This window comes from Xylocopa sonorina, chromosome 1 (assembly GCF_050948175.1).
Source record: "Xylocopa sonorina isolate GNS202 chromosome 1, iyXylSono1_principal, whole genome shotgun sequence".
In the NCBI taxonomy this organism is placed as follows: Eukaryota; Metazoa; Arthropoda; class Insecta; order Hymenoptera; family Apidae; genus Xylocopa; species Xylocopa sonorina.
The window spans coordinates 18,719,120-18,741,929 of NC_135193.1; the positions used below are offsets into that span (position 1 = coordinate 18,719,120).

At 39.6% G+C, this 22,810-nt stretch overlaps 1 protein-coding gene across 4 annotated transcripts; it reads left to right on the top strand.

Moving 5' to 3' along the window:
* Positions 1-42: 42 nt before the first annotated feature.
* Elk (Eag-like K[+] channel) lies at positions 43-18,639 on the top strand. Of its 4 annotated transcripts, none has more exons than XM_076899070.1 (16): positions 43-259; positions 2,096-2,206; positions 12,036-12,269; positions 12,919-13,050; positions 13,633-13,760; positions 13,884-14,112; positions 14,807-14,970; positions 15,423-15,636; positions 15,747-15,926; positions 16,154-16,353; positions 16,434-16,683; positions 16,782-17,041; positions 17,133-17,284; positions 17,343-17,526; positions 17,628-18,000; positions 18,072-18,639. In XM_076899070.1, the coding sequence occupies exons 2-16, from the start codon at positions 2,131-2,133 to the stop codon at positions 18,281-18,283; spliced, it is 2,988 nt and encodes a 995-aa protein (XP_076755185.1). In that variant the 5' UTR covers positions 43-259; positions 2,096-2,130; the 3' UTR covers positions 18,284-18,639. The 4 variants fall into 4 exon arrangements, with proteins under 4 accessions (XP_076755185.1, XP_076755193.1, XP_076755202.1 ...); XM_076899078.1 differs by having other exon boundaries at positions 17,358-17,526; XM_076899087.1 differs by having other exon boundaries at positions 12,919-13,032.
* The last annotated feature ends 4,171 nt before the right edge of the window (positions 18,640-22,810 follow it).

A 22,810-nucleotide genomic window follows, 5' to 3' on the forward strand; every position in this document is an offset into this window, starting at 1 on the left:
AAAGAGAATATCTCTACCCTCGGCTCGGTCAGTTACGCGAGTACCAGCGAACGTTCCGCGTGTCTCCCGGTTTTCCACGGTAGTGTCGCGATAAAACCTCGAATCCACCGTGACCGGACTGATACCGGGGGCTACCCTTTTACGTGCTCTGTGCGCGATTGTGACCGACCGGAACCGAAGGATACGAAAACAGGTGCAGTGTCCCCGGTACGATGCCTAAAATGTCCTGCCACTGAGCTGGAACTTCTTTCTCGATAAGGTCTGTACCCGTGATCCCAACGATAATCTCCACGCCGGGGAATTCGCGTGTAAAACAACGATATATCGCGCTTGCTTCGCGCACACGTCTTTTCGAGCGAATCGCCAGCCGTTCCGGTCTTTTTCGATTGTTACTTTTGGCTAGCGTAACGCGAGAACGCGTCTCGTCTTTACCAAAACGCGTCGCGCGAACTTGCCACTGGTCAATACTCATTGTTCCACATGTGACAGTGATTTCATTCGAATTTCATCTAATACCGTATCTAGCGATCGAACAGTCACGCGAAATAACGCCGTGTGCAAACCTCTATAAAATGGATATTTTTAGAGAGTAATAGAATCAGTTCTTTTTAAAAGCGTCGCACTTAACTCGTTTGCGCGAAGTGACCGAGGGGTCGTTTGGCAAATGGGGGTTTACACAAGAGGATAAGCACGTAATGAATGTATCCTATACTATATCCTCTCCTCACACCTGTTACATTGCTGGAATCACTATACGGTGATAGGGATAGTGTACGTCTTCCGACTAACAAACTAACGAATTTTCTTTTCTGCTTCCCTTACGTTTCAGCGAAACCAAGCAAACTAATTAAATTGCACGCTAATCTTTCAACGAGTCCCTTTGTAAACAAAAAAAAAACACGCGAGTTAATTACACTCGCAATAAGACGAGCTGGAGAAAACGTTTCAAAGCTGAAGAGTAATGAACCGAGCAAAAGGAATAAGCATTAGACTCTAATTGTTCCGCCTTGTACATTTAAATATTTCGACCCGTAATGTTTTTCGCTTATAAATCGGAATATTTACCATTTAGAAGTTAATGACTTCCCATTGAGATTTACCCTCACATTTACGTTTTCGCATTTTTTTTTTTGGTCGACTCGATTTATAAAATTGTTAACTGCTAAAAATGGTTGAAATTCGATTTTATGATAAAGTTTTAATCACAGCGCGCTGAATAGCTTTCAGCTGGTAATGATATTCATATTTAACTACTGGTGCAATTAGAGAAACTTACAACAAGATTTCGCAATGATATAATTAAATGCTTTGGCTCATTCGCGATTATAATTACGATATTATACCACATAATAACACGTATCCAAAGATAATTCGAACGAGAGAAAAATGTTAACCTCAGTTGGATTAATTCCAGAATCACAAATACCATTGAAGAACGTGAGTAACAATAGAACTGTCCAATAATGAAAAGCTATGAATATCACCGACTTCCACGCTTCACCGCCAACACTTCTGTTTCTGCAAATGCATTCCTCTGTCTAACCATAAAATTATACAAAACAAGGAATCCGTGAAATTTCTTATTAGATAGTATCCAAGACCGCTTCGTATGACAAAAAACTTGAAATATTTCACCTATGCCTTTGAGATAAAAAAAAAAAGATATAAATTTACGGCGAGAATCGTGAAAAATGTCGCGTAAAAATAAAAAAAGGCTGAATCGCTATCCAGAGTGAAGGTTCGACGTTCGGCTTTTGGAACGCGTTAGATTAAAACTCACATCGTCAGCTAAAAATAGTTTCATTCTAGTTCGCTTAGACCGTAATCATCTATCACGGCGATTACCGTACTACACGCAATCCTTTATTTACCCATCTATCCGAGACTTAATTTTTCCCTCACCACACATTCTCATGCTTCAACCACGCTTAAAACTACCTAAATAGCTCGTTCGATCTGAATGACAAACGACCCCAACTTTTCTAACCGCATAAGCGCATTCGCGTTATCGATGTCTGTATTAAGAGCGCGATTAGCGGAAGGATATTGGATAACTTCGATTAAAACGGAATGGCGTTCATTCTTTTTTTTTCAGATTCGAGCGCTTGACAGCGCGGCGGGGCGGCCCCAATGCCGGTCAGGAAGGGCCTCCTCGCCCCACAAAATACTTTCTTAGATACTATCGCTACCCGTTTCGATGGAACCCGTAAGTATTAATCCACACAATTAAATCGAAACGTTCAAATAAATGAGGGAAGGAGGAAAATTGGGGTGGAAATGATGTACTTGACACTTTCGTTAAGGAAAGATTAAGAAATCGAGTTCCGACGATACCGTAGAAGCGTAAACGATGTGCTAATACTTAAACTTTCGAGAGGGTGTAAAGAAGCGAGTGGTAGTATCACGCTATTCGATTAACCCTGATCTTAACTTTCGAAGACGACCCTCGTTTGCGCGCCATCCAGTCAGAACGAAACGATTTGTCAATAAAAGTCTCGACGAACGATTACTCGCGTAAAAGCTGCTCGAGATTGATCCTTTGTTTAGAAAAGAATTAAAAGTCTAAAGCTACTTTAGACAAATAGTACGTTTGGCTTCGTCCTTTCGCTTCGGCGACACAATGTCTAATATAATTTGGACCATCAGCAGGTGACGCTATTTACCGATCGCTCGATCAAGCTGCAAATTAATATCGAAGCGTTTCTGAATACTTGCCGTGCCGTCGACGTTGCCTCGCTAATTCGTATACCGATATTATGGTTCGCAACGTTAACAACCCGCGAAACCAAATTGTCTCAGGATTCAGGAGTAATAAAGCCCCGGCGAATTACCGTCCGAATAATTACACCAGCCGAGTGGGCTTCCCCTAAATGGTATTTCGTGATATAAATAATGGAAAGAGCGGTCAAACCGAGATCACCTTTTCGTTACACCGGCTATCTTCGATCTCCCTCTTGGGACGTCAACCAGGTTATCTCCAACAATCCCTTTTATAATCGAAAGGTAGAACTCTGGGTCTAAGGAAGGAGCAGCTACCCTCAGTCGAAACTGTTACCATATACTCCAACGCGATTCAATTTTGTTCAATCTTGATCAAATTTATATCAAAGCATAAATAAACGTTCAAAGTCCCGTTACGTAAAATACCCGTGTAACGTTGAACTTGTCACACGCTCTCTCATATTCGAGCCGATCTTTTAGGAAGTGTTTTGCATTTCGTCTTATCCGCTTAAGATACCCTGGAAGCCTTGGTTTAGAGAAGGTTCCCGCGATAGATACGGAGTTAGAGGCTCACCGATATTGCCATGAACTTCGGGCCTACAAACCAAGTAAAACTAATTACGAGAAAGGGGCTACGAATCGTCGTCATCGTCGCCGTAAGAGAATTACAGGAAAGTTACGCCGCTACGAAAGTAATGGAATCGCATCTTTTTCCCTCTTTCGTGCCGCTGACGAAATTGCATTCCTGTCGATCTAACTAATCCTCCGGCAGTCACATTTTCAATTAATCGGCGGATTTAAATCGGTCGCATTTACTTTTTAACTAGACAATTTATATTACACAGATTTGCATAAGCTTACGTCTCTCTTCGACGTCGAGACGCGTGAGGCACGATAAAAAACGCGGCTTTCTTATCATACCTCAACGACAGTTACGCAATGTTGTATTAGCATCTACCAGCAGGAATTAATTTCACAGCAACACTTGGTCTACACTTTTTAAGGCGATTAAACCCGTCGCTTATTATTCGTAACGTATATGCAAACGTAATGGAAAATTTTATTTCGAACATTTCCCGCTCGTGGTCCACAAATTTAACGCATCGAATGAAAGAGAGCTTCGACAGCTCGTTCATATTTCCCGCGATCTGCCTTCGTTTATTATTCGTATAATCGGAGCCTATCTTCGAGCTAAACTCGATCTGCTCGATCGCACGCAAAACCATGTTTACATTAGTTCGAGTAAGTTAGAGTGCCGATCAAGTGTACCCGGTACTTGCTTGTTCGCCACACCTGCGAGGCAATCGTGTCGTTACAGCACGATACCTCGTAGCTTCGAGAGAACACGACAACGACGACCCTAGAATTATCCTGCAAACACAATCGCCCTCCAGAAAACGCACACCGAGAGGGACAAGTGAAGTTGAAATACAAGCATTCGTGCCGTGTACACCGATACGTGCCAATGTTTTGTCGCCAATTTTTTCGCGCGTTCTTTAACCAGCTTCGTGATTGCGAGCGAGACATCCCGACGAAGAGGCGATCGCCGTATATCTACGCGTGAGTCGAAGTTCGCGACCTTTCCATTGTGAACATTCTGATTTCGGCGAGTGAAAAGGGAAATAATTGCTTGTTAACGACGCCCGAAGTACCTATTCGAGGATATTTTTGGCACTCTCTTTCTTTCTCCGAGCGTGTTTGGCGGAACGCCAACTGGGGTAAAGGATGGTTGACGACTGTTCAAACACTCGTTTGTCTTTGCTGACCAAGACTCATGGAGGACCAATTGGAATATTCGTTTTAGCGAAGTTTTTTACGCGTCTATCTGCGGCTCTTTTTTCGTCGGCTCGAGAGGACCACTTTAGAAAAATATTGCTCCGCTATACATATACACATAGGCGATAATGAAATAGTAAAACTAATCGATCCGATCGATTTAGTAACGGTATATTACCCGGTCCGATTGACATTTCGCGTAACGATCCCATCGACCACGACCTACCGATACCCTTGGGGATATGGAGAGTTTCGAACCGGGCGATATTTAGTTTCGTCTGATTAAAACCCAAAGTGTGTAACTTAGAAGGCGAACAAAAGCGTATGGTAAAAGTTTGATACAAGTTCAGGTATCGCAAACTTCACGACGACATCGTGCCTCCACTCCTACCCTACGGATATGCACAACCCCCTTGGCCGTGGCGTATGAATTCCAAGTAATGTATTATACCCTTACACAGTTTTATCACGAAGTCCGTCGACCCCTGACAGAGCATGGAATATTAATCTAACATCGACGCCGTGGAAATCGACTTTATTCCATCGGCGCGACGTATGCACGTGCCCGCAATCTGTATCCGATAAATTCAACGCTGATATCCATACGAAAAGAATATCACCCGATCCGCCCTAACTATTCCGAACATCTGTAAACACGTATAAACGAAACGTAAATATCTGTTGTTTGCACGACCTCGATCTACGAGTATTAATTTCTCCCTAACGAACGACCAGGGGGTGTCTTCTCGAACGTCCTCCTTTAACGTTCGTTTAAATATATTCACATCGCGTTTCTCCCGATATCAATGGAGATTACGCGTGATTCTAACGCACGACAGAGGTTAGGCATCTATCATTTCGCGAATATTACCTAAAATTATATCCACGTTCTACGCTTCGAATAACGTAGCGGAATTTATATTGTTAAATTTTCCATTCGTACTACTGGCCTTCTTTTAGAAATGTAAGAAGGATTTTTCGTTTCTTGATCTGTATGGTAAAGGGAACAAAGCGCGTTACATTCGCTGTCTGGTACAAAGTTTCATACAATTTGTTAGAAAAAAACTGCTCCGTTTTCCGCGAATTGTTTTACAAAACCGACGAGGTAACAATAGGCGTTAAGTGGCGAGTAAGAGCGGGACGAGAGTAGTTAAGAAATCCCATTGCACGTTTTAACGAATGACCTATTTATTCTTCTTGATTATCCCCGACCAATTGTTTAATTTCATTCTAGCAGAAGGGGATCGATAATTATCACATGCCGTGCGAAATTGGGAAAACAGGGAGCAATACTACGAGAGAGAATTGGAGACTCAAAAGCAGACTCTCGAGGAATACCGGATACTCTAATTTATCTATCACTGTCTCCGGGAGCAATATCCAGAATAAAAGTAAAAAAAGGCTTCCCGAAAGCCATTTAATTTTCTTTTCACGTAGCGTCAAACGAAGGAATATTCGACGCAGCTGGCACGCCATTAGTATGAAACCTATTTCCCTCAAGTAGTAGCGATCAAGTACATGTCAGACAAGAAATCGAAACGCGTGATAGATTGAATATTCTACCATTTGAATCTGCGTCGATTGTGTTTATCCGACAGTGTCTGATGCGTTACAGCGCGGTAGAAAAGGTGACTATAAAAGTCGAAAGGAAATACCGACTAATAAAATGCGGAGGGAAGCAACAAAAACGAAATCCCATTCGACATCTCTGACAATTTCGAACCACCGGTTAAATGTCGTTTCGAGTTAGTATGTTTCGAGCCGTCGCTGTTCCATGCGCATCGACGTTCGTACGTGTATTTAACAGCGATACAAGCTCGGTCCAGCCCCAGCAAAATCAAAGCCTCGTATCACTCTCTGTGCGAGTTGGAAACTTCCACTAATAGTTCACCGCAAACGTACACCACGACGATGAATACTTGGAACAGGCTTTCGTATTGTCTGCGGGCGTAATTAACTAATCGCTCCAATTAAATTACTTTCGAGTTTGAAATTTCTACCGGATTATGTAATTCCTGTGTGTACCATGAATTAATTGCCGTGCAACGCCACGCGCCGTGGTAAACTCCATAAGCCAGGGGACCGAGTAGACGTGTTGCTCGTCTACGAATTGTGCTCAAAGTTACGGCTCACACGTGCTATCAAACGGAGAGTTAGACCATATAAATTCCAGCGTAGATCAGTACCTGAAAACTGAACTGCATCGAATCTCGCGGAAATACCTACGATCCGTGCACATCCGCGTATAGACGACAAATGATACTGTGAGTAAGCGCTCTATTGTAATCGATAATCAGTCTTCTGTCATGCTAATTGCGCAGTGTCCTCGTCGCGATAGAAATTTATACTAATTGTACGATAAGATACGATAAAGGGGTAAACCGAAAAATTGCGTTCAACTCATCGAAGATGCAAGTATTGATCGGGACAGCGGTACGTAACGATTGCTTGATATCGATGGCACTTATCTTATCGTAGCGATCAACGTCGTGACGAAAAGTAATGACGTATCGTAGATCGTTCACGGGAAAGATGTATACGCTTATCGAACGAAGTGACAAACTTTGCTCTAACGCAATCGAAATTTATGCCTCCGTGCTACTGAATCGAACAAATCGTTTATGACGTATCGTAATGGTACGCGATGTACCGCTGATAGCAAATTCTTACATTTGCGACACTGTTACCAAGCAGGGAACGAAGACGTAGAACGATTAGCGTCTCACTTCCTCTATGAAACTCATTTGACTGTACGGTATAAATGAAAATCCATTCTGAACGGTTTTAAATAGAAGAACGGCGGAGAAATTTGTTGAAAAGGAACGAGTAAGTTACTCAATAGAGGGAAAGTTGGTATGGGTTCCCTTAGGCGGCAGACTTGAAACTACCAGGCTTAATCTTTTCATATTCCAGTCCACGGAAAGCGTTCTAAAGGGAAGGCAGATCAAAATTGTTAGGTAAAATAGAAGGTACCGTGTTCTAGACACTAACGAGTGAATAGAAATTGGCCTTTATTTCGAGTGGCACCTTAAGGAGAATTGCAAGTTTCGCGTTACACGGCGCGTGGAATAAAGAACGAGGTGAACGAAACGTTATTAAATTGTAAGGTAAACATAATTGGTTGGCTGTTTCGAAAGTTGGCGCACAAGCTGGGTATTGGAAGAGATAGACTCCGTAAGTGGCCCCATTCTTTACAGCATTGTAGCAGGAATCGGTTTGCAGAATATTGGACTTTTGTGAGTTGGTGCGTCGAAGAAAAATTGCCTATTCTAAGGGGCCGAGAGTGAAATGAACCAATTTAAAATACGGAATCGAAATTCAACTGTTCCATTTGCCACGCTATTCCACGTACTCGAAAATTCGTAGAAATTTGATTAGAGAAAACGGTTGACCGGGACCTCGTCTCGGTGGAAATTGCCAAGTTATCATCGTCACCGACCTCAATCATGGGTGATAAAGTTCCGCTCGTAACGAGTCCCACCGACCTTCCCCCTTAAATTGCATCGAAGAACGAAGATTATAAATAATACGAAGAAACGTCGTTTCTACCTCGCGATGCCGACTTTGTGAGGGATACACTTTTTTCGAGAACATTGAAAGCAACAACATCGCGGTACAAGAACGGCGAGGTTCAACTATGACTGAAACGAGAGCTTAACCTCCGAAAAGGGAAAACTGTGCGACGCGAAAATTCTCCCTCGACGCTAGAAACGATGACTCGTCTTGCAATGGAGGTCAACCTTTGTCGCGATCCTTTCAAGAATATTACGTCCATGACAATATGTGGAGCGTAAAAGTCCCGACTTTGGAATGTAATTGATATTATTTTGAGTGCTGCTCAATTAAATGATAGACAGGTAAGACTTCTAACCAGGAGTCTATTACGAGATGAAAAAGTAAATATCGTTTCTTTTGTTGAATCTTCAATAAGAATTAATTGGACATGCCCTAGTAATTTGAGGGGTACCGACTTCGATAAATTTCCGTCGAGTCTGCTGCGGAAGTATACCCGCGAAGAACTCTCGACTGTATCGAAAACGAGTCGATACGAGTTACTCTTGCATTTTCTCTCTGTACCCGGAACCGTTATGGTAATTTCAAATTATTCGCGGCAATTATTAATGCCCTGCTAGAGCTCGTATCGTCGCGACAGTTTTATCCGTGAAACTTTTACCTGAACCGAAGTAATTGCCTCCGAAAACGCATGCGATAAATTTTAATCCACTTAACGGAAGATCAAGAACGGAACCGAAGAAAAAGGACGAAGCGTAAGCTACCCTTTATTTACAGAGAGTTTAACCAAGTCCACGATACGTGATAAAGAGCACAAGGTCGACATGCGCGGATAATACCAACTTTTAATACGCGATGACAACGTTAAACATAAATGGTTTTCATTATCGCATGAACATGTACCATTCAGCCCGTTTGTAAATTTTCAGCAAAGTATCACGTTTCCTTAATCCCCTTGTATATCATCCCACGGCGATACAGATACCATCTTTATCCGTCTCCGTAGTACTGTCGAATCGATTTTTTATTCATTTCCAAATAATCCAAAGTACAACAAAGTTAAGCGTACATGGAACAAGTGGATAGAACATTAAGAACGGCGAAATATCTGAATCGTCTGACAAATGCAACTGTTGAGCGCATCTACCTGAATTGAAATTCAGCCGCATTAACCACGATAGCTACGGAAACGCACCGTCGTATTCACTTAATTATTTTGCGGTCACCTGGATACATGGTTAGGAACTTATGACGTAGTTATCGCTTTTCAATTAACAGCTGGAAAATACGTATGCCTGTCGTGCTCTCTCTCTTTTCCTCTTTGAACAGACGTAGAGAATTCTGAAAATATTCGCTAATTGCACGAGACTCGAATGCGTATGAATTTTATCGGGTTATCCTGAAATGGTACGTATCACTTTCACGCTGGTTGATCCAAATGTTCGTATTATCAAAAAGCAAGGAAAAAGATATTTACGCGGAAAACAGATTAATTACAAACTATTTCGTCTTGCATACCACTAAAATTTAATCATAATTAATGAAGCGTTGATAATTGCATTTTTGAGGCCAGCATTATACATGCTCGGAAAACGAAAATCCTGTTTCCTGTTTCCTGTTCCACTTGGTTTAGTTACGCTTGAATAAAATATTTCTTTATAAATTTGATATCTCAAGTTTAATTAAAATACAGGCACAATATAGATATACATTCTCGTTTAAAAATCTCTGGAGAATATATGTATACCATGAACCGGATATTGTGGTACATCTTGTCTGGAGGACATTCTATGGCTTAAAATAAGACAAAAATCAAAAGCTATAAAGTTGCGCCGAAGGCTTGGCTTTCGAGAAAAATGTGCTGAATATCTGAAAATTATTCGAGGTCGCGTACACTTGATTGATGACCACCGCTACAGATTTCCCACAGACCGCTATATTGATTATTTTCGTAAACGATACAATATCAGAACTGTATGCTGTCAATAATTACTTATTAATTGAACCATAAGGCTTCCAAATGGGCACAATGAACGTCATACATGACAGTAAATGAATCATTTTACTTTTGAGTTTAATTGGGAGATATTGTACGAAACGTTGACCGTTTTTGCGTACACAAAATTGTATTATGTAAATTAAATTGTCGGACTCCGGCGTTCCGAGTTTTCAAATGTTACTGGAATAATTCTTCGTTTCAATTATACGTCCGAATTTTATTACTCTTCGTTTTCGCCTTATTCCGAGCTATAAACTATATAAACTCTGGTCTACAGTATACGATGCATGTACAGAATATTATCAACAAACAAATGTTCGAATACTCGCGCAGTAGAGAAACATCATTTTCCTATATTCACCGGTTTCGAGCAAAGCTTCTCCGCCTGCTTGTTTTTCTTTATGCAAATTTTCTCCCATGCACAGCTAGTACATCGTGAAATCTATATTTGTTTTCGATACGCTTTTCATGATCTACGCCTAATTTTGCCCAACTTTCTCACTATTTACGATGACGAACCAAACATAAAGATAGCAACAAGGACCTATTTATACATTCGCGTACATATCGTATTAAACAGGATTACAGACAACTGTCTCTCTCGCTCTTTCTCATTGACCTTCTAACACCTACATTCTTGAACAAACTTAAACAATTTGCCGCGTGTTTATAACAAAATTTTCGGACACTGGTTTACATTGGACACAGATGCCGGTGCTACACGTAGCACAATCGACTCCATTAGTCTTTGTCAAGAACCGTCTGAAACTGTAGCATTTACGCTGCTTTTAGCAGCTGATGCGATGATCGTAAACGCTGTCGTTCTCGTTACCACCAGTTTATACACGTTTGCGTAGCTAGGTGCAACAGGATTGGAAATCCGAACGATCATCGTACGTTATTACGTACGGTACATGTTTGGTAGACTCCCCTACTGGGAATATATGTATAAACGATCTTCAGCGTAAAAAGTAAATTGGCAATATGAGGCAAACGTAATAAACAAGTGAAGTACTGCGCGACACATTAAAAGTGGCGGTTGGCGTTCAAACTTTCCCCCTAAAATGTATTTTTATCTTGCAACCCTTCGTAGTTAAACTCCCTATAAAATCAGCCTACACGCGGCAATCACCGTTCCTCCGCGCTGTATTAAGGGTGGTTTATAATCGCCAGTCACCATGATACGTTCCGCTAACAGCGAAAAAAGTTACGCATTTGTTGGATGTTGTTTAGACGTGCTCGTTCACCGCAAAAGGTTCTGTCGTGCGTTTATTTTAAGAAAAATCTCTCGATATAACCCGCCCGATGGTACGCAGAGTCAAAGCTACGAGAAATCAACGGAATCCGATAGAATAAATGGAAATGAGCGGCGTCATTGATTCCGATTCCGAGAACAGGAAACGGGTGTTAAAGTCTCAACAAGGCTGAAAAAAGATGAAAGTGTTTCCAGGGGTGACCGTAGAATTAAAAATAGTAGTACCGTCGTTACCCCGAAGGAGATTATGCGTGACGTCAAATACGTTGACAAAGCTATTAACCAATGAACCGTATCGGCTGATGCAGTCGTGCATCAACTTCTTGCATTATGCATTCTATCCGTATAATTATCAAAATCTTGTTTACTTATCTCCGCTGCCACGTTACTTTTAATGAGTCGCTGCGAGGGAATTTCAAAGAAATCGGAAGCGGAGATACCACCCCTCTAACGAACGGACCAGTTTCAAAGGGTTAAATGTTTAATGGGACCTTTGCGCATCGCTCTCTTTCAATCCCACCTTTTTATAGGTATCGTACCGTCCCCGTAATTGATTGACGCCCGCGCAAAATTGTAAAACGAATGGTAATTGAAAACAAACGCTATCCAGACAGGATTTAATTGGATACAATTTGCGGTCTCGCCGTCGAGAGATGGAAAACAAGCGCGAGCTATGTAGTTTTGAGATTGAACGTTCCGATACGCATATTTATATATAGACGGTGACTCATGCACTCATTTGTTCAATAATATATTCGTTTTTGTTGGCAGATAGCAACTTTGTGCTGGGAAATGCGCAGGTTCCGACGATCTACCCGATCGTTTATTGCTCGGACGGTTTCTGCGAGCTGACAGGATTCACGCGAGCGCAAATCATGCAAAAGGGTTGCGCTTGCAAGTTCCTCTATGGCCCGGAAACGAAAGAAGAGGAAAGAGCAATGATCGACAAGAGCCTCGAGAGCAAAACGGAACTGAAGATGGAAGTTGTATTTTATAAAAAATCCGGTAATTATCCGTCTCTGTAGCGCATGTTTGGTATTCCAAATTAGGATTAGCGACTAATCGCTATTTTCCAGTAATACAAAATTCGGTCACGCAATGAGAATATCGGCATTAATTAGCTCGATCTGGTCTTTAGGGGCAAATATATCATTCCGCGTATAATTCCTCTATTTCTCTCTCTCTCTCTCTCTCTTTTACTGCCGCCATAATTGTTTCTGATAATAAGAAAGAGTAAAAATAGTGGAACGCGTCCTCGTAAATTTGATTCGCTAAATTTAATGCTCGTGTTATTACGGGTACTGCGATTAGGTGAATTAAATTTAGGTACGATACATTATACTGTGGCCGTGGAAACTACGAGGTAACATTATTATATAGTTAGAGTGATACCATGTGGACTTGTACACGAACAGCACGACAAGTGCAACAGAGTGCATTTAATCAAGATAATCGATTCGATCGAGTACTGTGATATTTGTACAATACCGACTGGCTACGTTCTCGATACGGGCTCTCGTTACTAGCTTTGTGGTCTTCATCTTTCGAAGATAAAAGTTGCACGACTCCATCCCTCTTATATCATGTAATTGAAAACAAAAGGAGACTGGTATTAACCGAAGGAATTAAGGTGAGGGTGTTAATTTAATTGTAGGAAGTCCGTTCGATTGCTTGCTCGATATTGTTCCGATCAAAAACGAAAAGGGCGACGTCGTTCTCTTTCTGGCTTCGCATAAGGATATCACCCATACGAAGAACCTTCAGCTGTGTGAGTTGCACGATAGTGGTGAGTTCTAGCCAAGCTTCGCTGCTGAACTCAGTCTGACGAAACGATTTTCTCTGGAATGCATTTCGATCGACCTGACTGATGAATTGCATTCCAAAGTATCCGAACTTGGACCATACATCGGGTATGGATTGAACATTCCGAATGTACATACTTTTTCAACGTATCCAACGTTTCGTGCTTCCTACACCGCAATCACGCAATATACAGCACGTAAAAACTCGATGCAACTCGATTCCCGAAGCAAAACACCGAAGAGCACAAAACAAAAGCCAACCTACAGCTTCGAATAGTTTGCTTTTCTTGTAGAATTTACGCGTCCATGGCATTGCACGTGCTAATCACTTGTGAGGTCTACCTAGAAAAGCTATGTACATATTTCCCACGTTTCCGATCAAATATATATCGACGATGAGAGAAACTATCCGATACACCGTTTACGCTTATATTTAACAATCAAATATGAATATCTATATATACATATACACATATTTTTTCGGATCAAGTCGACTGCACGTGAAGTACAGTCTCGATTGTACAAAGACAGATAGCGTGTACGGCGACGGTACAATTACATTTCAGATGCAAACGGCGGTGTAGATCCAGAGGCACCGCCAGCTAATTATGGCAGAAGAAGAAGTCGTGCCGTCCTTTATCAATTATCAGGCCATTACAAACAGGACAATAAGCACAAAATTAAATTAAACAACGTAAGTGACACATCCCATCTTTAGAACCATTTTATTTATGCAAATGCCAACAAACCGAATACATACGTACATATATCATTGGTACGTAGTAATGCATGTGTGTTGGTCTTCCTGTTATTTTAGAATCTACTGCATTCCACTGCAGCACCATTACCAGAGTATAAAACGACGGGAATAAAAAAGTCACAATTTATCCTAAGTCATTACGGTGGTTTCAAGTCTTGGTGGGATTGGTTAATACTGTGCGCCACGTTCTACGTCGCGATCGTCGTCCCTTTTAACGCGAGCTTCATTAATATCGATAGGCCTACGATGGTCAGCGACGTTGTCGTCGAAGCACTCTTTATAATCGGTAGGTATCACGTTTTCAACTTATTTCCTCGCGATTCGTTTGATTAGCCGCGAAAATCGACATTTTTCTATCACGACGTTGGAAGAGCCTCCTCCAGTTACTGTCCGCCAGTGATGTAACCATTCACTTTGCAGACACTGAATTGATTTATGATATCGAATATCAAATAACGAGGTTCCAAGTAAGAGCCCCTCGGAGGTGTTCGAGACGAGATCGCCTCCCTTTGAGAAAAGAAATCGTAACGCCTTAATTCCCGACCACGATGCAAAAGATGTTTCGTCGCTCGAGAACCCTGTCATTTACCCTTCCGTATAAATTTGTTTCCGCTCGGAGATCGTACTCGTAATCGCGTAACTTCGTCCGGAACTACATTATTTAGTTGGTCGATGCGTAGGTGAGGATGGCGGGCGAATTTTGAAGTGAAATCCGTTTTACTAACGAGATTAAAAGCAGTTCATCGCATAGAGATGAAAAGTTCCTTAACCGCGCGTATCTGCGTGTACAGCATTGAGAGGCTCGAGCGGATAAACGACTACAGGAGTAATTTCTCTTTTTGTCCAGAACGCGAACCACGCGCGCTTCTAATTTTAACATTTCCACTCGGTTACGTTCGTGTTCCGCAAGAGGTCAATCTTGAACTTCCAACGATCGATAATAAAGATCAAGAGAAACCAATTAAATCGAATTTTCGCAGATATCGTTCTGAACTTCAGAACGACGTACGTTAATAGGAAAGGGGAAGTCGTCAGCAACAGCAAAAGCATCGCCGTCAACTATTTAAAGGGCTGGTTCGTAGTCGATCTCGTCGCTGCGTTGCCCTTTGATTTTCTTTACGCTTCCGACGTTTACAGCGGAGAGGTGAGTTATTGTTAATTATTATAAACCACTTTAACTAAACTACTCCCATCTGATTTTCGAGACGTAGCCTTCGAGTTGATTCGAAAGCGTCGTGCGTATCTTGTCCCACGCGAATAGCTTATTTTACGAGCGAAAGAAATCTCGACGTTGCATCGTGTCAAGAAACGTGTCATGAATAGAGTTCGTTTATCGAAGGTCAATATATTATTAAATTGAACGTTATACCGATTCCTCGCGTCGCATTTTATTTCGAACGCAGATAGATTTCAACATCGGGAGCGTATCGAGCAACGTATCTCAGCGATGAATGGTACAATCTAGACGTAAGTTCGCATCGTGCGAGAATTCGTAATTACATTCGATTGTCATCAAGTCGGACATTCAGAAAATCAAGGCTCCGAATAGAAATTTCAACGGCATTACTTAAACTGATTGGTATATTTTTATCACAGGAATCGGGACACGGTAACATTCATTTAGTGAAGTTAACAAGATTATTGAGGCTCGCGCGATTACTACAAAAGATGGACAGATACTCCCAATACAGCGCAGTAATTTTGACGATGTTAATGCTTTTTTTTATCCTGGTGGCACATTGGTTGGCTTGTATTTGGTTCGTCATTGCGGAGAAAGAAAGGTTAAAAAACGATAACGATTGGGATCTCGGTAAGTTTCAAGTTCTCGTCGCGCAAAAGTATCGATAGATCGTTAACCGTTTCACTGGAGAAGTAAATATCGTAAGTTTCGAGCCGATTCTGATCGACTGTATTTTTCAGGATGGATTCATATACTGGCGGAAAGGTTAAAGATTTCCGTGGATAACGTAACCCACGCGGAAAGTTACATTACAGCGTTATATTTCACTTGCAGTAGCTTAACATCAGTAGGATTTGGAAACGTGTCAGCCAATACGTTCTCCGAAAAGTTCTTCTCTATTTGCACGATGCTTATTGGTGGTTAGTAATCGCTATCGATGATCAATACGTTACACATTATTCCGTAAGGATTATCAATTAAATACTCGGTAATCAACTATCCGTTATTGCACGCTTGTTTGCTCGCTAAGAATTTGCATACACGTGTATTAGGGGTGAAATTACATTAATTAGTAATGAAATAAATTTGATGAAAATTCACAATAGGAAATGATATTTCCACATTGTACATATCGTGTATGCTACAGCTCTGATGCATGCTGTGGTGTTTGGTAACGTGACGGCGATTATTCAAAGAATTTACTCTAGAAGATCGCTGTACCAAACAAAATTGCGGGATCTCAAGGATTTTTTCGTATTGCATCAGATACCCGAAGAACTGAAACAGCGAATGCAAGATTACTTCCAAACTATGTGGTCCTTAAATCACGGTATCGATATACACGAGGTAACGCGCGAGTGCCCGGTCGATCGCGATATACCCGATTTATACACGAACGGGAAGTCGTAATGTATTAATCCTTTCAGACTCTGAAACAATTTCCCGAGGAACTAAGAGGAGACGTTTCAATGCACTTGCATCGCGAAATATTAAGTTTGCCAATATTCGAAGCAGCTTCCCAGGGTTGCCTCAAACTACTTTCCCTCCGTATTGGAAACAATTTTTGCGCTCCTGGTGAATTTCTTATTCACAAAGGAGACGCGCTTTCATACATTTATTATATATGCAACGGTTCCATGGAAGTGGTGCAAAATAATATGGTTGTTGCGATTTTAGGTAGGTAATATCGCGCGAACGTTCAAACTTTTAATCGATCTCTCAAACCAGAAGAATAGCAGATTAAAATTAAAATGGCCGTTTAACTTCGTTCAAAGGCAAAGGTGATCTGGTAGGCTGTGACATAAACGTTCATCTACAGCACACCAGTAACGGGGGTGGTACAGGTGGCGGAGGACCGGATGTCGTAGTTAAATCGAGTTGCGACGTAAAAGCTTTAACTTACTGCGATTTGAAGTGCATAAATATGCATGGATTGGTCGAAGTGCTTCGACTCTATCCTGAATATCAACAACAGTTTGCGAATGATATACAACACGATCTCACTTACAATATACGAGAGGGATACGAAGCTGAGGTAATTTACGATAATGCGCACTACGTCGAGAGGAATGTAAAAATCAGGAAAGCGAGATTGGAGTAAATTATTCTTAATTATCTGCTCTCAGCAAGAGTCGGACATGAATGGGCCATCGTTAACGCTACCGTCGATTAGCGAGGACGATGAGAACGTGCCTGACGAGGGTGAGACTTCACCTTTATCGCCGCCAAACAAATCACCTTTACATACGTCTTCGAGTCCGCGGCATGCCAAGTTCAGGTAAAATATTAACAAATTCTTATAGCGACTCGGCAAAAGTACACGGCTGTATCCGTAGTGTGTCGTTCGATAGAGAGGAATATCGAGACACGCGAAGACCCGCAAGGGGAGTTTTAGTGAGAGGAAGAACGGCTCAGGTAATCGCTCAGGAATCAGTGGAGGAACATATCCGAGGATCGGTGGAAAAACTCGATACGACATTCTCCACGTTACATCAAGACGTCGCTACGTTAAGTTGCGAGGTAAATGTTTGAGGGAAACGTGCGCTTACGTGTGTGTGTGTGTATACTTTTATGTAATAAATATATTGTCATTTCTAACGTTTTCCACTTCATAAAAATAGGTCAGAAATGCTATTCAAGCTTTACAAATATTGGCATGTTCACCTCAAAGTAATCCGAATTTACCAACCCCCGCGAGTCGTGGGAGTGGCGTTTTAGCGAGAAGCTCGTCTCATCCGCCGGATGCTATATGTTGGGATCCCCCTAGAAGGATGACAGATGCTTCTACGCAAACCGACTGGCCCGTGGAGTTATTCGAATCTTGGGTTCGAGCAAATCCACAAAGAGTTCTAAGGATTCTCGAACTCGATCCAGATACTCTTTCGAGGCAACCACCCTCTCCGACACCGTCACCGTCTTCTCCTCCGCCACCACCGTACGAACCCCTATCGCCATTAGTGGGGACACCACCGCAATCACCGTCTCCATCGAGAGGTAAACCACTCGAACGGACGTAAGTGAAATTGAAGTTGATGAACCTTTAATGTCAAAACCGATCGTTCCAGGAAACGATCATTTCGATTTTGGCAATAACCACGGAGAGCGGCACATTCCTCGTTTGTACAAACCGGCAAACTCTGCCTGGGATCCCGAAAACAAGTCGTCGCACCGATTTAGTGCCGGCGATGCCGACAATGCGTCTTTATATCAAGCGTTTAACACGTTGCGTCGACTTCCAGAATCTCGCTCGTTAAAATTCGATCCCTTTGATAGCTGAACGTTTCCAGAAACATATCAGGGTTACCAGCCTTAACGCAGTACCCAAACAAAAAAGGTAAAATGTTTGTACACGAAAGCCGATACAAGAAGCAACAGACGAATTTGACGACTTAAAAAGAGCAACGAGAAGCAAAACCACTCATTTCAAGTGTTCAGATTCGTTCATGTGTTACCATCTGTATCCCAATCCTGTGAAACTTCGAAACGGAATCTCTATTCATTTTTTTACGAATGCATAATAAAAACGACACTTAGTATTTGAATTCAGCCATTATAGTTAGGAACGACAGATTGAAATCAATTATTGTCTTCAGCCCAAAACGAACCTGCAGATACACATGGGTACGTAGATATGTACGATGGTATACATATTTGTTACGACACGTTGTGAAACAATTCAAAGCAACCAAACACTAGACAGAGACGATAAACTATATAACTATTTGTTTCAAGTATTTTCATTTATTTAGTGATTCAACACTTTATCATCCGAGTCGAATTTCTGGAGTGAAACAAGTGTACAATCATAAGTTTTTATCTAAAATATTAATCGTACGCGAAGCTGTTCATACACTTTTCATAATGTGGTTTATTTCAAATAATCGATCAATGGAAATTTAACCTAAGAGATATTTTCTAACCGATTCTTATAACGCGGAATTTTGGAATTTCGATTACGATGTAAATATGCATTGAAAACCTATTTTTCTTTAGGAAAGTATTTCTTCTGTCATTCCATACATATACGTGTTGCTGTGATTGATTAAATCTAGTTAGTAAAATAATTTCATTTATTTAAAGATATTCTTTTACGGTAAATTTGCTGTAAATATATCAGCAAAATATATTGTTTAAGAACGTTCATACTGTTCTCAAATGCAGGGGAGAAAGAAACGTTTAACGTTTTAATATCGCGGAGTCTTTTTTCCAGCACGAAAGGACTTTAAAAGTACCGAGGGAAAGGAATTTTAAACTTTAGTGTAGCAATAATGTGCACAAAAAATTTCGATGTATCCGCCGACGTCCAAGTTAGATGGTAGTTATTGTAAAATAGCCATAACTTGAGCATTTATCATCGCATTAAAGAACGATGTTGAGTTACAGATAGGTTACACGATACATTATAGGGAAGTATTAATTGATTCAAAATTAATGTATCATATGAGACTATCACACGCGAGGTGTATCTATTTGTAAGTACTTCTTGAACGGATTCAATGTAAATAATATATCGCTATCAAAAATATGTGATAAGGCACGGCTTTGGCCATGCACTATAATTGTATTCGTTCATCTTTCATCGTCATTTGTGAAAGAAGAAAAGTTACCCGTATACACGTGACATTGCGCGTAGGTACATAGATACGTTTACAATTTAATTTCACATAAGGAAGAAATGAAATAGAATAATCAATCGTTTCAATTAAATTATCATTGTCTGAACACGTAAATAATCTTATTAAATCAGTACGTCAGAAGGAAAAAATCATTCTATCGAACGAATCACAATTTCATAATTTCACAAATGTCAATGAAAGCAGCTGTTTTATAAATATTTCATATATTTTGTTATACTGTTTCTATGCTCCTCACCTAATAATTCAAGCTAAACATATTGTAATACTATCTAACCTACTTCACGTATTCTACTACTTTTTACACTCTTCGAAAAACTACGAAAGAAATATTCGTCATTTTAACACGTACAGAAATGCCAGTAAGCACAAAATATAAGTAATCTTAATGCACACATAAGTGTGCTCGAAATTGACGAGTTTTAAAAACAATGTTCAAAAACGTACAACATATTGCAATTCGATATGGTAATTAAATTGAACACTACTAGTCTTATAAGGAAGGAGAAGAAAATTGTTATGTTAGATATAACGAAGTATCAGTTTATGCATGTATGTATAGATGTATAACTATACGTACACGTTTGTCTACGTATACCTTCTCCTTGCATAAACTTAAATAAGTTTATGCTTTAACCCAAAAAATATCAAATTGTCGGAAACATAGCTAAACTTATAATTAAACTTTTTATCGTACATTTTTTAACCAAACTAGTTAGGAAACTTTAAAACGGCCTTAAAATAAAAGATTATTTTTTTCACTGTTCTCGAATACCGAAGAGTCTTTGCAATGGTGTGATTTCTACTTACGTACACAATCGGTGTCCATGGTGAGGTCCCGTGTGAATCTCGGTATCACGTTACAAAACATCTTAAAGCTGTGTTCCACATCTATCCCGGGTGGAAATACACTAACAGAACGTTCAACTGTAAATCGAATTATTTTGCATAAGTATCTACTATCGACTGGACTTTTCTGGAATCATGAAACGTTTGATTGTGTTATATCGATTGTATGTATAAATATTGTACAAATTTGAAGAGAGGAATGTGTGATTCTAAGAAGAGACAAGATATATTTACAGATATATTGTCTGAAAGTGACGAGATTTTGAAAGTATCAATGTTAACGAATCGATTTTAAAAAGTCTCTTTTAAATGTCCAACAACATATATGCGTCTATCGTACAAACTCTCTTCGTTAATAATTGAAAAGGAACGCTATTATTTTACAAAAATTCAATGGTAAACACAATCCACAAAAATATGAATCTCTACTGGACTCTTCCAGCTGTTTGTAAATAATATTAATTGCTTACTGTACAATGTGCATCGTATAATTGGCATCCTTTGTTCACTCGTCTCATTATAAAAATCAGAACAAATAAACGTAATTATTGAAGTGCTTGGCTCGATGGTTTTTTCACTACGTATAATTGTATGATAAAATCGAAATATTTATTAACATTATTCGTTACTTTTAAAGTCTACTCTGATATATACAATATATTCCACATATTATTTTTGAATGTATAACTTACGTTTAATATACCTATATTTATATATCGAAAATAACATGTGAGAATTTAGCACTAATATGAAAAAATTGTTTATATTTGGTAAATTCTAAGATTTTTATACGAAAAACATGTTAAATTGCTATATGACCATATAATATGTACATGAATATTTTTGACATGGTTTCCATTTTTTATGAAGACGAGTGTAAGCATCGTGCGCCATATTTGTGTGCTTTATTTCAAAAGAACGGTTAAACGACCACAACCATTTATCCGTAACGCATCGAAATACATTTTACATAAAGGATTGGTTAATACGATAAAACACTGAACGAATTGTCAAAAAAGTCAAATGGCCACGTTTAAGAGAAGAATTGTATAGAAATAATTGATATTCCTAAGGATTTCGATCATATATCATACGTACGCATTCTTCGATACGTATATACATACTCGATCTTTCGAAAGTTTTCGTTTAATACTACAACTGTTATCTCTCAAAAACATATTTCAGCGTTACAGCTATACATACTTTTGTATGAATGTATCGAATAAATTTTTTTCTTACACAGAAAAACGGTTGAGAAATTTAGATTGAACGCAGCCGTACGCGGAATAGTGATCACGCAATCGATTTTACTTTTCGGTCGATATAACAATATATTCTTCTCTTAAATCGTTTGATAAATATGTTATATGTATTATGCGAGGGTAATTAACTTACTTATTTACGAAAAGAGACCTTTTTCTAGCAATATTGATTGATTCTGTCACAGCAGCTCAGCATCCGCTCCTTCCGAACACACACACATGTCACCACTAATGTATAGAGTCCGCGTCGGAAAGAAACAACTAGTTTATTATGGCGGCCTACTGTTTCAATTCACAAAGGTCATAAAGTAACTCGTGGGATGAAAGTTAGATATATATATGAAAAATTTAACAAATATAATAATAATGAAAAAAACGCATTCTTTTTTATACTTCTAATTTCTCCCTCTCGTTGCATTTTATTTGGAATTAATTTGAATTTTTATATTATTCGTACGCATTAAAAAAATAATATATTATTAGTATAAAAGAAATAATAGCATGCCCAGAATTTTTAATACTGTAAATAAATATTTTTAACTTATTTCTGACAATGTATGTTCTATAAACTATTTTCCACAATATTTTATTATACTTTAGCACGACTTTTCGAATGTCACACGTAGTTGACACGTGACCTCTTTCTTTTCAGTTCCTAAATTTTCGTGCATAATCCGCGTCGTTTTCGTAAACCTGCGAGAATTCATTGAAAAATCGTACGAGTTAGTAGTGTTTGACGTTTCAAAGTGTAAGAAAAGTGTACAATAAGTGGATACAAAGTGAATTTGGAAAGTTTTTAAGAATAATGAGCACGGTATTGCAAAAAATATAATCTATAAGAATGGCTTTACCGGGGCGTTGATCGAATAGTTTCAAAACTTCGTAACAATAAATTTTACTTCAATTGTTTTCAAATTTTACGTACTTGCATCCAAATACGGTTTCTTTGTTCTTTCTCGAATAATAAATGTTCACATAATATGTTAATAATAACATCGATGATAGATTTTCATAGTTTCTATTTCTTGTGATAATTTTGTTAATGTATAAAAGTAAAAC

What these genes read in the sequence shown, in the direction of transcription:
- Elk (XM_076899070.1), top strand. Translation starts at nt 2,131, where the DNA reads ATGCCGGTCAGGAAGGGCCTCCTCGCCCCACAAAATACTTTCTTAGAT. An exon ending in CGAAGCACTCTTTATAATCG is followed by an intron (nt 14,113 to 14,806) that starts GTAGGTATCACG and finishes GAATTTTCGCAG; the next exon opens with ATATCGTTCTGAACTTCAGA. An exon ending in TATGGTTGTTGCGATTTTAG is followed by an intron (nt 16,684 to 16,781) that starts GTAGGTAATATC and finishes CTTCGTTCAAAG; the next exon opens with GCAAAGGTGATCTGGTAGGC.